Genomic DNA, 17,145 nt, shown 5'->3' on the forward strand with positions numbered 1-17,145 from the left:
ATGGCCACAAGTGTATAAAATCAAGCACCTAGGCATGCAGACTGCTTCTACAAACATTTGTGAAAGAATGGGTCGCTCTTTGGAGCTCAGTGAATTCAAGCATGCTTCTGTGATAGGTTGCCACCTGTGAAATAAGTCCATCTGTAAAATATTAAATTGCTACTAAATATTTCACGGTCAACAGTTAGCGGCATTATAACAAAGTGGATGCAACTGGGAACAACAGCAACTTAGCCAGGAAGTGGTAGGCCACGTAAAATGAAAGAGCTGGGTCAACACATGCTGAAGTGTGCAGAAGTCATTAACTGTCTGCAGAGTCAATAGCTAAAGACCTCCAAACTTCGTGTGGCCTTCACATTAGCACAACAGTGCGTAGAGAGTTTCATGGAATGGATTTCCATGGCTGAGCAGCTGCATCCAAGCCTTACATCACCAAGTGCAATGCAAAGCATCAGAAGCAGTGGTATAAAGCATGCCACACTGGAATTGCGCTTCTCTGTCTGGCAATCCGATGGACATGTCTAGGTTTGGAAGTTGCCAGGATAATGGTACATGCCTGACTGCATGGTTCCAAGTGTAAAGTTTGGTGGAGGGGGGATTATGATGTGGGGTTATTTTTCAGGGGTTGGGCTTGACCTCTTAGTTCCAGTGAAAGGAACTCTTAAGGCGTCAGCTTACCAAGACATTTTGGACAATTTCATGGTCCCAACTTTGTGGGAACAGTTTGGGGATGGCCCCTTCCTCTTCTAACATGACTGCGCACCAGTGTACAAAGCAAGGTCCATAAAAACATGGATGAGTGAGTTTGGGGTGGAGGAACTTGACTGGCCTGCACAGAGCCCTAACCTCAACCTGATAGAACATCTTTGGGATAAGTTAGAGCGGAGACTCTAAGCCAGGCCTTCTCATCTGACATCATTGCCTGACCTCATAATGCGCTTCTGGAAGAATGGTCAAACATTCCCATAGACACACTTGTAAACCTTGTGGACAGCCTTTCCAGAAGAGTTGAAGCTGTTATAGCTGCAAAGGGTGGGCTGCCTCAATATTGACCCTACGGGCTAAGACTGGGATACTGTTAAAGTTCATGCACGTGTAAAGTCAGGTTTCCCAATGCTTTTGGCAATATAGTGTATGTTGTATAATACAATAAAAATGTTCATGTTGCACTATAACATGCAGGAATAGATAAGAACAGTCACCTCTTCACCCTTAGAGATGCAGCGAACCACAGCACATTCTATTTGGAAGTATCACTTTTTAATTGAAAAGAGAAGAGTTGCCAGATTTTTTCTAAATGCTTTTTCACACCATGCAATGCAAACCAGTGTTTGATTTAACTACCAGTTGTTTGGTAGTAAAGTGCAATGTTTGTCCTTTTTTCTTCACCCAGTGTCCAGGTGGTTCAAACCAGATTACCCCATTTAGTAAATAAACTTTGTTGTTTCTGTGGTGTCACCATTAGAATAGGATATTATCACTGTGTGTTAATACTGTCTATAATTTTTTTATAGAATATTATTTATGTAGCATTGCGACACTGTTATAGTTTACGTCTATTGCCTGTTTGTGGGAACGCATACTGAGTGTCAGCAGCAGCTCTTATTTTTATTTGTAGTTCTTTTGTGTTTTCTTTTTTTTTTTATTTTTTTTATTGACACTCAGGATATATATAATTTTTTGTACACTTTCTGCACTTTGAACTGCTGAACAGAAGAGGGCTACAGTAAACAGGTACAACTTATGTAGGAGGATTTGTTTCATATCTGTGTCACTTCTCTTGGCATATGTAAGGTTCTTACAACCACATTGGCTACATCTCCAAAATGTAAAGCTTTGAGATCCAGCTAGGGATCACCCTCTTCTAATCGCAGGAGCAATTAAAAAACACACAAATCTTAATTAAATCCTTGGTCACGTGACATGCTGGGTCTCACGTATCGTACCTTTTGGATTATAGAGTAAAGAGTGTCCTTATCAGATCCACGTCCTTTCCTGGGAGACGTGGACCCATTCATTTTGCTGTACAGCAGCATAATCCTCCCAGATGTTGAAGACTGCAGTAGCTCGATGACATGATGAAGCAACTGGTCAGAGGTAGACAAAGATTGCAGTGCTAGTTCACTGATCTCCTCTCCCTCAAGAGGTGCCCACAATGGATATACGTGAGACAATTGGACCCAGACGAGTTAAAAACTTTATGGAAATAGAGTTTACTCCCTTAGATGCAAGGTCTTGGTTTTTTAAATACGTTGAGTTTTTTTCTTTTTGAAAGCATTGTAAAAATGTTACCTTCCCTCCAGTCACACCTCACTTTCTCCTCTCCACATACCCTGCAGAAAGTTTTTTTGTGTTTTTTTTTTTTTTTTACTTCGAGAGGCATCTGTCCTACACACCTGTAGATGGATTCAGGCACTGACTATATGCAGTGAAATGTTAGGCTGGCCATACTATACAATTTATTTTATTTTTTTTACAAATTCCTGCACAATTTCTGTACAATTTCCATCAGAATTACCTTCCAATTATGTAGTGCATGGGCCTGCCTAATTGGATACAATTAAAAGTGTTTTAGGTTTGACCTCATTTTACTGTATTTTTTGCTCCATAAGACGCACCTGACCATAAGACGCGCCTAGGTTTTAGAGGAGAAAAACAAGAAAAAATATTCTGACCCAATGGACTGCAGACACAGTACAGGAGATGACCAGAGACTGCGGATACAGTACAGGAGATGACCAGAGACTGCGGATACAGTACAGGAGATGACCAGAGACTGCGGATACAGTACAGGAGATGACCAGAGACTGCAGATACAGTACAGGAGATGACCAGAGACTGCGGACACAGTACAGGAGATGACCAGAGACTGCGGGCACAGTACAGGAGATGACCAGAGACTGCGGACACAGTACAGGAGATGACCAGAGACTGCGGACACAGTACAGGAGATGACCAGAGACTGCGGACACAGTACAGGAGATGACCAGAGACTGCGGGCACAGTACAGGAGATGACCAAGAGACTGCGGACACAGTACAGGGGATGTCCAAGAGACTGCAGACCTTTGGGGGGGAGGGGGACCGGGTACCTGAATTTGACAGGTACCCACTTCCACAGAGTTGTACTCCCTTTAGTGTGGTCACCCGGCTGTGACAGCCGGTTGCCCACTGCGCGAGAAGCGTTGCACTTTGTGAATGGCCTGGCGTCTTCTGGGACCTGTTATATGTGCAGTGGGCACCCGGCTGTCACAGCCGGGTGCCCACACTAAAGATGCCGGCGCGGGAAGACTGTACAGCGCTGGACTGAGGAACAGGTAAGGTCCTGCTGCAGAGAAAAGCTGAGCGGCCAGCCTGGTATTCTGACACGGTGGCGGCGACAGAAATACCGGACCGGCCGCTCCATATTCGCTCCATAAGACGCACTGACATTTTCCCCCCTTTTTTGGGGGGGAAAAAGTGCGTCTTATGGAGTGAAAAATACGGGATGTTTTTTGGTAAATCTGAAGGAAAATTGTATAATTTATGGCCAGCCTAAAGTGTATTGTATGAATGTTTCATAAAATTCTCTGCACAACTGAGTAATTTCTACTAAGCAGATGTTGACCTAATTTTTATTACATTGCTTCATTGCCATTTTTATTCTACAACTGCATTTAGTTTCACTTTCTCCCTTTCTACTTCTAATGCAGACATGTCATGCTGTTTCTGAGCCCATTTCTGAACTTTGTAGTAGTCTTCCACCAACTTCATTGCACACAAATCCAGAGAGTGGGTGTGAGGCTCTCATACTCAGCAGTCCCAATGTTCTCCTGCACATTGAGGAGGAGGAAGGCTCTGTTTCATCTCCCTCTTCCAGGAAAGTATCTACCCTACAAAGTCGTGGTTTAGAGATGGATGATGCCAGCAAGGATCAGCCAGTGTTTAACCCTTTCAGTGCATACAGTCTGAGAACAGACATTTATCTTCCAAGCTTTTTCAAAAAGCCTCAAGTCAAGAAGGAGGTTGATTTTGTTTATCAAGAATATACAAAATCAACGAATGCCGCTCAGCCTGATGGAGTTACTGATCCCCTTAATGGAACAGACAGGTCTGAGGTTATAGGATCACATGAAGAAGTAACTGTTGATGGAGAAACAGATTTATCACAACTACCATACCCACAAATGTCAACCCTTGAAAAAACTGAAGACCCAGTGAGGGGTGCAGGTATTGAACTAGGGACTGACTACACTTTTACGCGGTATTTTGGTGATCAGGGTGATAGCATTGTCCCCAATGGACTTCTTCAGCAGCATACAACATTTGGATTTCAGTCTGAAATTGAATCCCTGGAGCCTTCTTGGGCTGAGGAATCTTCCCAAGTTACACTTCCAGAGACTTCAGCACGGGAACGAATCTCAGCCTCACGTCAGGCAAGCATGGAGGTTTCTGTGCATGGCAAAATGTGCATGTCTGACGTTCCTTTTCTGTAGGTGCATGCAAATTTTCCTGGGTTAGTATTTGAACAAGCCGATGACCTCTAACACATTTTGGAATGTTTGTAGTGTCTCATAACAGTGATGTCTAATAAGGACATTTAGTACTTCTCATTGAGTGTTGTGTGCTCTTGGAGACTAAACTTGGCCATTTTTTTTAGGCCTATTGTGTGCTGCTGTCCAGTAACACTGTATTTAATGTTCAGATAAAGTCTGTGATCAAAAGGACAAAAGAATCTCCTAATGTGCATCCAATGTCCCGGGACCTTTCTCCTCGGAGAAAATTTGGACCAGCTATATATAACAAGAGTCCTTCGCAAGACCGACTGATTGAAGAACTGCATGGGCGATTTGGCATAGACAAGCAGGAAACTTTCAAGAGCCCAGAAGATAATTGGCTGACAGAGGGAGTAATTATTACATCTCAGCCTGCTAAAAATTTGCGAACATCAGAACAAAGGGTTGAGAAGGTACAAGTGTATGTGTCTGTCTAAAGAATGCTTTGCATGGACACCCTGAAGATTTGGGACTATTGCTAAATTGCAACTTTTTACATTTTTGCCTGCCAGCATTTTTTTTTTTTTTTTGTCAGTCCGTTGTCATTTTTTTGCACTTCTTTTCAGGGGTATCTTTTTACCCTTTAACATAAATGATCAACTATTTTCATATATAATGTGCATGGGAATTTTTTTTCAATGTAAACATTTTTTTATAAGCACATAGAAGTGCAGCAGTTCCTCTTTTAATCTTTGTGGTTAATTGTTTTGAAACGTCTCATGACAAAGAGTGCAACTTCCCTATATCTTTGGAATAAGCCCATATAGAGGACAATATTTTATCCAGACAAGACTGTGATATCTGAAACTCCAGTGGGCAAACTGATTCAAATGGCTGCATTACCTAAAATAAGTTTTGGATTGGATTGCTGGCTTGTGGTGGAACAGTTGCTTTTGGGAGTGCTTGCGACCTTGTCTACTTCATTCTTATTTGTTACACACATATTATGTTCCCTATTTATTAGTTTCTTTACTGACTTAATTTATCCCACTGTTTTCTATTTAGATAATCATACCCCCGGATTCTCCACAGCTAATGAGAAAAACATTGTCTGTCACTACTTCTCCACCTGGCACACTGCAGATGACTAGACTTGTGTCTAAATCTACATCACCAGCTCAACCTCCTCCACCTCCTTCTACTCCAACTCTTTCTTCCACTGCTACCGTCACTTCATTACCCTCCCCTTTTCTTCCTCCTCCTGCACCTCCTTTACCCTCCACTCTCCCTCCTTTGCATCCTCCTGCATTGACTACACTACCTCCTCAGCCACCACCTTCTTGGAAAAGATATAGTGATGATTATCAAGATTTGTCTAGAGTAGTACCTCTGCTGGAAGTACCTCGAATTCCCTGTCTGGAAGAGCCTCCTACCCCATGGGCCTTCACCTCTGCTCCCCCAAGGACCCTGCCTGCTCCTAAGTCCTACATTTCTGTTGCCTGCCAGACGGATGATCATCCACTCTTTCCACCTATTCAGGCAGGAATTTGTTAAATGCTGTCTGTGATTTTATAGGCTTAATAAGAAGAAAAATATGTTTAAATGTTAACATAAAGTGATCATGGTTTAAACAAAACAGTATATGTTGATTGTGGCCATATAGTGGTTGCAAGAATTTAGTGAGATTAGTAATATGTTGTGATGGATGTGCATCTTGTGTTTGGGAAATTTTGGGTCCGAGTTGTTTTTTCAGTTTTGTCTTTTAAACATATGTCAGTTGGCTTTTACAATAAGACCAATATGAACCTTCTTTCAGATGATCTCTCCTTTTGCTTCCACTGATGTGGCAGTCTTTCCTTCACGTCCTCCTCTGAACCCTTCTCCTCCAAATAAGGCAGGTTGTTTTACTGTGCGTGGTCTTTGACCTTTTTAGAGTATTAGAATAGTACAGTTTCACAAACCAATTTGGTAAATATTTTTGTGGAAAACTAGCTGGCATATCAGTTTTAGAAATTGTAGGATAGATGGTGCATGTGTTTAATCAGTGTGTCAATTTGCATGCTGGGCAGCATCTTGTGCAGTGGCTTAGTCAACATATTTTTTTTTTCTTTTTGTATTGGTCTTTAGTCATCGGTACCTTTCCTTCCACCTTCCCCTTCGTGGGCTTCACAGGAAGATGAGGATTTCATACATGGTTATGACTATCGTAATCCTTCCTCTAGGTCTCTTGCTACCGCTAATGAAACATCTTTGGTATATACTTTGTGTGATGCAGTTATAATGTCAACCTGTCCATCCAATTTGAAATTGGGACTACATAAGAGGAACAGGATTCTGTAATTGAAAGCTTGCCCTTTATTTTTTGTCTTACAGTTCATGGCTCAAGGAAAGTCTGTGAATAGCTCTCCTCCTTCCAGTGTTCCAAAGCCAGGCAGTCAGCTAGACAACATGCTGGGAAGCCTGCAGTCTGACCTTAACAAGCTGGGAGTAGCCACTGTGGCCAAGGGTGTTTGTGGAGCTTGCAAGAAGCCAATTGCTGGTCAGGTAAGTATAGTTTCTTGGTGTTGAAACGAAAGGTCCTTAGTGAACTTTCAGCGGACGCTGATAATCTTTTCTTGTCTGCAGGTTGTCACAGCTATGGGAAGGACCTGGCATCCTGAACACTTTGTATGCACCCATTGCCAGGAGGAAATTGGATCACGCAACTTCTTTGAGCGAGATGGTCAGCCTTACTGTGAAAAAGACTATCACAATCTATTCTCCCCACGTTGTTTCTACTGTAATGGGCCCATACTGGATGTAAGTTTTTTTTGTTTGTAAAAGGACAGTGTTTTATTCAATGTAATAGGCCTAACACAGTATTTTTATCTTTATTCAACAGAAAGTTGTGACTGCTTTAGACAGAACATGGCATCCTGAACATTTCTTCTGTGCACAGTGTGGAGCATTTTTTGGCCCAGAAGGTAATATACTTCAGTAACCCAAGAGAGGTTTTCAAAAAGCAATGTGAAAACTGTGTTGTAATACATTTCTTTGGATGTAGTCATATTTGGTAATGTATGAAGTAAGGCACAATGCATGTGTTTTTGTTCTAACATACCTCCATTTCACAGGCTTCCATGAGAGGGATGGTAAGGCCTATTGTCGTAAGGATTACTTTGATATGTTTGCTCCCAAGTGTGGTGGATGTACCCATGCCATCTTGGAGAATTATATATCTGCTCTGAACACCTTGTGGCACCCGGAGTGCTTTGTTTGCAGGGTAAGAACCTCTTTTCTGCTCATCGACCACTTTCACTTATAATGTCCACATTATTTGCCTCTAATGTGCAGTATTTTCAACATGACTAAACTGCCAATTGGCTGTGATTTGCACATGAACCACACAGGAGACTAAGGCTACATTCACATCTAAGGACTGGTGTTCTTTAATATCTTACATTTTTGGTTTTGGGTTTAGATTTGCTTTGTTTATGGGGCATATTCATAAAGCAGTGAATATAACTGTGACCTAACATTCAGTGCTGTTGAATCAATTGCCGTCATGTAAAACATGCACCAGGAAGTTTGACCAGCAGTGGATGTCAGATTCACTGCTTTATAAATGTGCTACTAAATAGTGATCAAAGCTTTTTACTGTGCCCATATTTTGTTTGGCGGTTTAAGTTCAGTGATGTCCGAAAGGCAACATGGCATTTAGGCCTTATGCACACTGCAGATCAAAAAAGCTGCTTGTAGAGGTGTTGGAGCTTTTTTTTTTTCCTCTGCCTGAAAACTCCCCTCCATGTTAGCCTATGTGTCCATGCACACTATAGGCATTTTCAGGAGTTAAGTGGCAGGGGAGTTTGCAGGCATAAAAAAAACATTATTAGGGCTCATGCACACAGGATGTTTTAAAAACGCTCCTCTTCTTTGCAGCAGCGTTTTGGCATAAAAATCGCCTGACACTTGCAAAAGTGCCTAACATGTTTACAGGTTTCAAGCCCTTGGACATTAATTTAATTGGCCAGAATAATAATTCAGCGTTAACACATAATTAGGCGCCATTAGATGTGTTTACACACGTCAAATGGTTTTTCTGCCAAAACGCTGCTGCTTCTGGGTGCACTGACAGTAGGGTTTTTTTTTTTTTTTTTCTTTCTTTAACCGTTACTAAAAGCCTCTGCCTCTAAAACCTTCTAAAAGTCTGTGTGCATGGATACACAGGAAACTATGGAAGGGCGTTTTGGAGGCTGTGAAAAACAAATACCTGACACCCTTAAGTTTGGCTGCAAAAATGTCCCTTGTGCATGAGGCCTTAAAGTGTTACTAAACCCACAACAGTAAAAAGTCTGTATATGCAGTAAAGCATGCTTGTTATACTCACCATGGAACCTAAGGGGTTACTCCTCTGCAGTGTGTAAAAAGGCTGTTTGATCCTGTCTTCTGTTTTTCCCCTTTTTCAAGCAACCACCACTTATCTCCAGACTGAACTGTAGGCATGCACTTGCTCAGTTTGGTGTATATTGCTAGAGAGGTTTTTTTTTCTTTCTTGGGTGAGTGCATGTGATCAGGACAGGGCCAATAAGCACTGTCCAGACAGAGTTCAGGGGATTTCCATCCTTCTAGAGCAGAAAGAAAGCTCCCCCTACACGTTTTAGCTAGTGTTGGGCTGGACACAGAAGCCACAATACTGCTCTAACTGCTGAGGAGAAAAGGTATTTTGCAGTTTATATTTACTAAAATAATTGCACTTCCATGTTCTTTGTACTGTGGGAGCCCGGATATAGTGGATGCAGGGTCCTGTGTATAGTAACACTTCAAAGGGGGTTTTTTTTTTCTGCCTGTAAGTTCCCCTGCCACTAAACTCCTGAAACTGCCTGTAGTGTGAATGGACACATAGGCTAATATGGAGGAGAGTTAACAGGCAGAGAAAATAAAAGCATAAAACTGTTCAAACGCCTGTAGGAGCAGCTTTTTCGAGCTGCAATGTGCATGAGGTCCAAAAATGCTGCTAAACTCCTTTTAGGAGAAAAAAAACCTCTTTAAATGCCTTACTGTGTGCATGAGGGCTAAAAGGGCCTGTCAAAAAGGAAATCTGAATGCCTGGTAGCCCCAAACCGGTCTTATCAATTTATCTCAGAGCTGGTTAGTCACCATGTTATTCATAATCAGGATAACTGACATTTAACAAGACTGCATTTATGTTCTGGCGTTTTAAAGGAAACCTATATTGAGAAAAATACAGGTAACATTGCTGCTAAAAATGCAAGGTACCTGGATGCCTCCCTACTTCAATACATTGGCTTATTGACAGAACAACAATGGTAAAGAAAATAAAGTCTGATCACCTGGTCAGCATGCTGATTGTTGGTTTAGTGATTTTGTATTGAATGCATTCGAAAGGATTGACAACTAATGAGTATTTTTAGGGATAGAGATCAGCAATGCCAAGTTTAATTTTTTTTCTGAACACAGGTTTATTTTAGATTTTATGAATAGCTTTTAACTTTTATCCAGTTTACTTCTCTACCATTGATTGCTCATTTTCTGATGCAGTGATACTGGATATGTGTTTTTGGGCAGGGTAACCTGTTTTTATTAGGTTCCCTAAAATAAGGGGTTTGTTATATATATAATATTGTGTACATACACAGTGCCTTGCTAAAGTATTCATACCCCTTGAAATTTTCAACATTTTGTCATGTTACAACCAAAAACAATGTATTTTATTGGAATTAGATAGACCAACACACAGTGGCACTTCATTGTGAAGCGGAAGGAAAACGATAAATGGCTTTCAAAATATTTTACAAATATGTGAAAAGTGTGGCGTGCATTTGTATTCAGCCTCCCTGAGTCAATACTTTGTAGAACCACCTTTCACTGCAGTTACAGCTGCAAGGCTTTTTGAGGATGTCTCTGCCAGTTCAATTTTGGTCTTCTTTGACCAGAGCACTTTCTTTTACGTTTGCTGTGTCCCCAAAATGGATTCTTGCAAACTGTAAATGGACTTCTTATGGATTTCTTTCAACCATGGCTTTCTTCTTGCCACTCTTCCATAAAGGCCAGATTTGTGGAGTGCATGACTAATTGTTGTCCTGCGGACAGATTCTCCCTCCTGACCTGTGAATCTCTGCAGCTCCTCCAGAGTTACCATGGGCCTCTTGGCTGCTTCTCTGATTAATGCTTTTTAGGTGGAAGGCAATGTCTTCATAGGTTTGCAGTTGTGCCATACTCTTTTTCCATTTTCAGATGATGGATTGAACAGTGCTCCATGAGATGTTCAAAGCTTGGGATATTTTTTTATAACCTAACCCTGCTTTAAAAATCTCCGCAACTTTATCCTTGACCTGCCTGTTCTGTTCCTTGGCCTTCATGATGCGGTTTGTTCACTAATGTTCCCGAACAAACCTCTGAGGGCTTTACAGAACAGCTGTATTTATAGTGAGATTAAATTACACACAGGTGGACTCTATTTACTAATTAGGTGACTTCTGAAGGCAATTGGTTCCACTAGATTTTAGTTAGGGGTATCAGAGTAAAAGGGGCTGAATACAAATGCACGCCATACTTTTTCAGATATTTATTTGTAAAACATTTTGAAAACCATTTATAAGTTTCCTTCCACTTCACAATTATGTGCCACTTTGTGTTGGTCTATCACATAAAATCCCAACAAAATACATTTATGCTTTTGGTTGTAACATGACAAAATGTGGAAAATTTCAAGGGGTATGAATACTTAACTTTTTCAAGGCACTGTGTGTGTGCGCGTGTGTGTGTATATGTATGTATGTATGTGTGTAGATATACACACATATATACACACACTTATTAATTATGACACAGGAATCGATTCATAGACCATGGGTTATATACCACTACCTGCGGGAAACTGGACACTGCCAAAGGCATCACTGAGTTCGTCCCCTAATCCTGCTCACTTTGTGAGGCTCTAGTTTTTTGATTGGGTAATGAACACCTCGTCTTGGAGAAGAGTTTCTTACCTTACCATGTAGTGCAATAAATGTAGTTAGTCGCAGGGTGCCATATAGGTCCAAGGCCTTGGTCAGTTTTTTTGGCACCCAGACCCTGAAGACCCCTCTGCGCCCTGGATGGGACAAGTGACATGGACAAGGTAAGAGGGTTTTCCTGTACCCTTTGCACATACTGTTTTTAAGATTATTCATGGCTTTGTAGTATAAACTACAGCTATATCCTGCAAGACATACCTCAGTGCTCTGCATACAAGCGCATCCTAGGGCAAAGGGGGATTAGGAATGTGAACTCTGTTTTTCCCTAAGATTATTGTATCAATATTCAGACTAATAGGTTATGTTAGATTGTATTATTTACCTATTCAATTTGACTCATTTTTTATTTCCACCTCTCAACTGAAAGTTTCTGGTTACTGATGTAGTACTTATAAGACTCTTAGGTGCGCACTTCCAGCTGCCATTTTCTGAACATTTGACAAACCGCCTGTTGCCCTACTCCAAAAGGAAACAACCATTGGAACTCCTCCTGGGTTGCCATGATTCCATACCAGATATGTACCACCCCCTAATCCATATGAGTACCCTGCAGGGTAAGACCTTCACTTGGCAATAAAGGATTGCAGGCACTTGGGAGCGGGAACACGACAGCAGTGAGTCTGCCATGAGCTCTGAAGAAACTCCAAGTTTCTCTAAGGTTGTTAGTGGTTTCCCCACTCCCCAAGGTATAATACCAGCACTGCTCTAACCCCACGGCTTGAGTTCTCTTATAGGTGCACTACATCCAACCTTTTTGACTAAAGCTGAATTCAAAGCCATAATGTCTGCCCTATTCCAGAGACTACATCCCCTTTTGGAATCAGATGGGAGCTATCAACAAGCACTCTTTTGCCTCTCCTCCTCCTTACCTGCTGCCCTAATAGTCTGTGTAGATGCCATGGAGGACTTAATCTGTCAAATCCCCAGAATGTCTACATTCTGTGCCTATGTGCAGAAACCTATGGTAATTTGTGGTGCAGGAAAGATGCCTTTTTGGCATCCCCCAATTAATACATTGTGGTAGCTACGGATGGGAAAGGTTTCAGACCCCACTATTCTATTTCACAATTTTCTGTACAATATGTATCCCGTGCTGTACACTTATTCTTAGTTGCTGTCCTCTCCTCTCTATAGTTCTTTTCTGCTCACTAAGAAACAAAATTTCCTTATCCCATTCTCACTTTAGCATTACAATGGGTGTTAGTCTTTCCTACTCGGGAAAAGATTTAAGGACTTACCATCTCCTACATAGGAAGGCTTTACATAATGAATTGCAAAAGATGCATTGGTATGAACTATTTTAGTTAGTAGCCAGGCTTTCACAAAGTCCCTTCTGAAACAGCCATTTGTCTAATTTATAGTTAGATACAGAGGTACAGGAGTCTTGAAAGTCTAACGCTCTGATGTCAGGGATTTTCTTCCTTTTTAGCGAAAGCAGTTTGCAGGTTATTCTCCCCTCCTGTCTACCTATTCCTGTAGACCACCTCTTACTCACAAGATTGGCTTTTCCCCTTCACCATGTCTTTGAGGTACTAGATTATTGGAGTTCTTCCTCAGCCCCTGGGATAACCAGGGGATTCCTTAGTAGTTTGTACAAATTGTTGTCATTCAGTCTGCACTACTCCTTAGAGTGCAGTCACTGCCTAAATTTTATTTACTTTTCTTCCATACTGTGGTTGCTAGCTGGTTGATGAGTTTCTACTTTTGCTCCAGCAGCAAGGTGCTTTTACTGTATAACCTTTTTGTTTTGGCCTTTGCCACCTTTTTTCCCAACTTTTTGGTGCTGTTTATCTGTATTGTTGCCCACCCCTTGTTACCCACCCGTTGATTATAACTTTAGGGACATCCAATAATCAATTCATTTTGGAGTCCTGTACTGTAGGATAAAGATGCAGAATTTTGATGTAACTGTAAATTCTGTTTCTTTACGTACAGTTCTCTGTGATCCCTTTATTGCTTGCTAACAAAGCTGCAGTCTCATGGAATGGGTAGGGTTATATGAAGGACATTAGGCGCAAACCCAGCTAAGGTTCAACCAGTGTCCAATCACCTGAAGGTAGCAGTATATAACCCATGGTCTGTGAATGATTTTGTGTGTCTTGTATTGTACTCTAAGATATGGAATCTTTATTTTCTGTACTGCCTCTTCTGTAACATTGTTTTAATAGCTAAATAGATCATGTGGTTTGTTTCCAGGAATGCTTTACTCCATTTGTTAATGGGAGTTTCTTCGAACACGACGGGCAGCCATATTGTGAGGTTCATTATCACGAACGCCGTGGATCGCTGTGTTCTGGCTGTCAAAAGCCCATCACTGGCCGCTGTATCACTGCAATGGGGAAGAAGTTCCATCCAGAGCACTTTGTCTGTGCCTTTTGCCTTAAGCAGCTCAACAAAGGAACCTTCAAAGAGCAGAATGACAAGCCATACTGCCAGAACTGCTTTGTCAAGCTCTTCTGTTAGTTCTGCACTGTGTCCAAACATTTCGTTCATGAGGGTATAAGCAGCTCTTGTGGGAGGCTCAGGTGGTTAATAGCTGGATACTGAAAGGAATGGAGCATAGAAGGTAGAGAGTGGGATTACAACTCCTTTCACTTCCACTTTATTTTCTTATGAGGTGCTGATTTCTGGGTGTCAGTCATTTCATCTTTCCTTGCTTCAAGGTACACCCTCTTACCCCTCTTTTTTCACAAAGGCCTGCTCCTGATGAGTATTCATGAATCCCCATTTCCCTGGGTTTGTATGATATCAATAACTACTTGGCATGTTTACTTAGTGCTGTGGGTGGTGCAGCACTTTAGAAAGAGAGAGACAATCTTCTATGCAGCAGATGAAGGGTTGTGTGTGCGCGAGTGGGTGCGTGTGATTGGTTTGTAATGAAAAAGAGGAATCTGCTGTAGGTTCCCTTCAAATTAAACGATTGTGGAATGGAACTATCCCATTCTTGTTAAGTCTAGCAGCTTTGACACTATCGATTTAAGCTGCAGCTTGAAAAGGCCTGGTCTGGGAATTGCAGCAATAACTTTTTTCTACTGACAGTTACTGGTAACTTGTCACCTTATTGGGGGAGTAGCTCACTCCCATTTTTTTTTTAAACTCGTATGACACTTTTCTCATTAAAATTTAGCTCTCCTATCCATGAAATCAGTTTTATTGACAAAATAAAATCAGCTTTTTTGAATAAAGTATATATATATATTATGCTTATATCAAAGAATATCCATTAGGGCTTTTTTTTTTTTTGCTTTAACTAAACTTGGCTATTAACATTCAGTATTTTTAGAAGGAATTTATTATATTAACAACTTTGGATACATGTTAATTTAAAAGCAGTGTTGAAAAACAATCAAGAATCTTTAATCAAACATGAATATCAAATGCCAAATTAAAATATAAATCATGCAAACTTAGTTTTTTTTTGTCTGATATAGAAAAACATACCACATTTTTATGATGAATGACCCTGTTTATTTTTTTTTTTTTAGGGCAATCTGCAATTCTACATGTATAGATCAGTTTTGTATACCTGTTGTATCCAGAAGTTTTAGTATTGCCTAATCTTTTCAAAATTATTCCTGGGCATGCAATGCTAATATTAAAATGTGATTGTTTGAAATGCCAAAGATAACCTTAGACTAATGACTGTGGCCAACATGCCTTTATCTGATAAAATTCTAGATTGTGCTGGGGAAATCCTATGCATTTGTTTTGTTTAATGATCGATTTGTCTATGGACTTTTCCCTTGGATGTAAAATGTTAAGTATTGAGGGACACACATTTTTGTAAAGCGGAAATCCAGGCTATTCTTCCATGAATCTTGGTGTCCTTTGTGTAATGTTTCCATATCTTTGCAATTACCTAGTATGAAACAACTCCTATACTTTGCTTCTCTGCTGGAGTTTTAAGACCAGTCACTGCTGATACTGACCCCCTCGCCTACATTTTCTTCAGACAGCTTGTAGTGAGTGGGGTTACAGGGTCCCTCCCACAGCTCTGTACTTTGAACAGGCTATGTGCAGCACAGATATGTCATTCATTACTTTTACAAGGTAATGTCTGGGTTTCCAAAGACATTTGGTGCACACAAAGTGGATTCTTAACCTTTTGCAGCTATGATGAGTATATTTGGATGAACTTTTTTTGTGCCTGGAGCTCGGCTCTAAAGTGTGTAGCTTTGGTCAGAACCACTGTCAAGTTTTTATGGTTTTATTTGTAGTCTTTGTCCTGCTTGGGGAGCTTTTCCTTCACTTTCTGTCAGGACAGTAAGCGATCGGAAATTGTTCCAGTGTAGGCAATGCTACAAACTATGTTTTTAGTAAAAATGTGCATTGGTTATACCATCTGGACCAAGTTTTGACTGCTTCTATGTCCTAGTGAAAACTGTTCCCCTTATTTCATGTGCGACTGTCATAGAAACCTAAACAAAAGTGAAATATCCCATAATGGCATAAGTATTTACTCTTCCCAAGTACTTCTGAAACTTGGAGAGAAACCTTTGCCTGGACTTGTATTTTAATAAATGAGAATTCACAGGTTCACATCCGTGGAATTTAAGTAGGTTTTGGTGCATATTGGATTAATACATGGGGAGAAATGTTACCCCCCTGTTGAATTTATTTTTGAACTTCTGTGTTTTACACTAATTCACATTGATATGTTTAAGGTATAACTTGACAGAAAATAAAGTTTTGAGGGGAACAGTATTCCCAGATTGGTTCCTTTCACTAAAAGGCATCAGTATATTATGGACATTTCCCTAAGTCAAATGTCTGCACAGGCTAGCATTCTTGCAAGATGACCACAGGAAAAGGGGCAGTGCTGCTAATGGCAACAATTCTAATCCTCCTTTTGCTTTTCCAGTGCCAATTATTACGTTTTTAAAGCTTGATATCTGGTGGCTAGGGGCAACATCACATTTTTCTTCAGTATTTAGAAATCAGCCCCATACATTTAGAATGAATTGTGAAATAGGGTGCTTTGGATTTCTGTGTGATTTCTGGAACAGCATCTTCTCTACTTTTTTATATTTTGTTACCTCACAGTTTTCTAAACTCTTAAGGACACATTTCAATTGTTCAGCAATTAATAGGCCCAACCTAGACTGCTGTCTCTGCGAGTTCAGCTGTTCTAAAGGTGCCTTGTCACATTTGCAGATGCATTTACTGTATTGATTGAGCTGCGGTGTGTGGAATGAACTTGCTTTACTGCACATTGCAGTTTTGTAGACTATAAACAAAGCCTCCACTTTGGAAGTCAACAGTTATTGGATCCACAACCACAACTCTGCAAAGCCATCAAAGTTTTTCTCCTGTTTTGCGGTTTTCGCCACATTGCTTTATGTAACTTTTTGCTTCTGTGACATTGGCAATAAAAAATACAATTATTTGGTTTACTGTGTGGTTTAATTTTTTTTATTTATTTTTCCCCCCAGTTGGAGAAACATTATAATTCCTGTTTGCATTCCAATTGAATAAAAAAAAAAAGTGCAAATTCATAAAAATAAGGACTTGTTCACACCATGGTGCAAAGACTCAAGTTTTTCTGCACTTGTTCTGCAAGGGCACCAAAAAAAAAAAAAATAGTTCTCGGTGTCCTGTTCACACCCCAATACTGGTATCGTGCAGATTTGTTTCTACGCAGGGATCTGCAACGTG

The 17,145-nt window shown here is 40.6% G+C and overlaps 1 protein-coding gene across 2 annotated transcripts; it reads left to right on the top strand.

Annotated features, from left to right (window-relative positions):
* Positions 1-3,749: 3,749 nt before the first annotated feature.
* Positions 3,750-16,883, top strand: LOC149443521 (uncharacterized). 2 transcript variants are annotated; one of them, XM_089655591.1, is made up of 10 exons: positions 3,750-4,426; positions 4,684-4,947; positions 5,540-6,013; positions 6,291-6,368; positions 6,602-6,727; positions 6,848-7,018; positions 7,100-7,273; positions 7,356-7,437; positions 7,588-7,736; positions 13,687-16,883. In XM_089655591.1, exons 1-10 carry the CDS (start codon positions 3,893-3,895, stop codon positions 13,951-13,953), a joined length of 2,319 nt encoding a protein of 772 aa, XP_089511717.1. In that variant the 5' UTR covers positions 3,750-3,892; the 3' UTR covers positions 13,954-16,883. The 2 variants fall into 2 exon arrangements, with proteins under 2 accessions (XP_089511717.1, XP_089511718.1); XM_089655592.1 differs by having other exon boundaries at positions 3,750-4,414.
* The last annotated feature ends 262 nt before the right edge of the window (positions 16,884-17,145 follow it).

This window comes from Staurois parvus, unplaced genomic scaffold (assembly GCF_062004578.1).
Source record: "Staurois parvus isolate SC_StPar_1 unplaced genomic scaffold, SC_StPar_1.0 ptg000853l, whole genome shotgun sequence".
NCBI lineage: Eukaryota > Metazoa > Chordata > Amphibia > Anura > Ranidae > Staurois > Staurois parvus.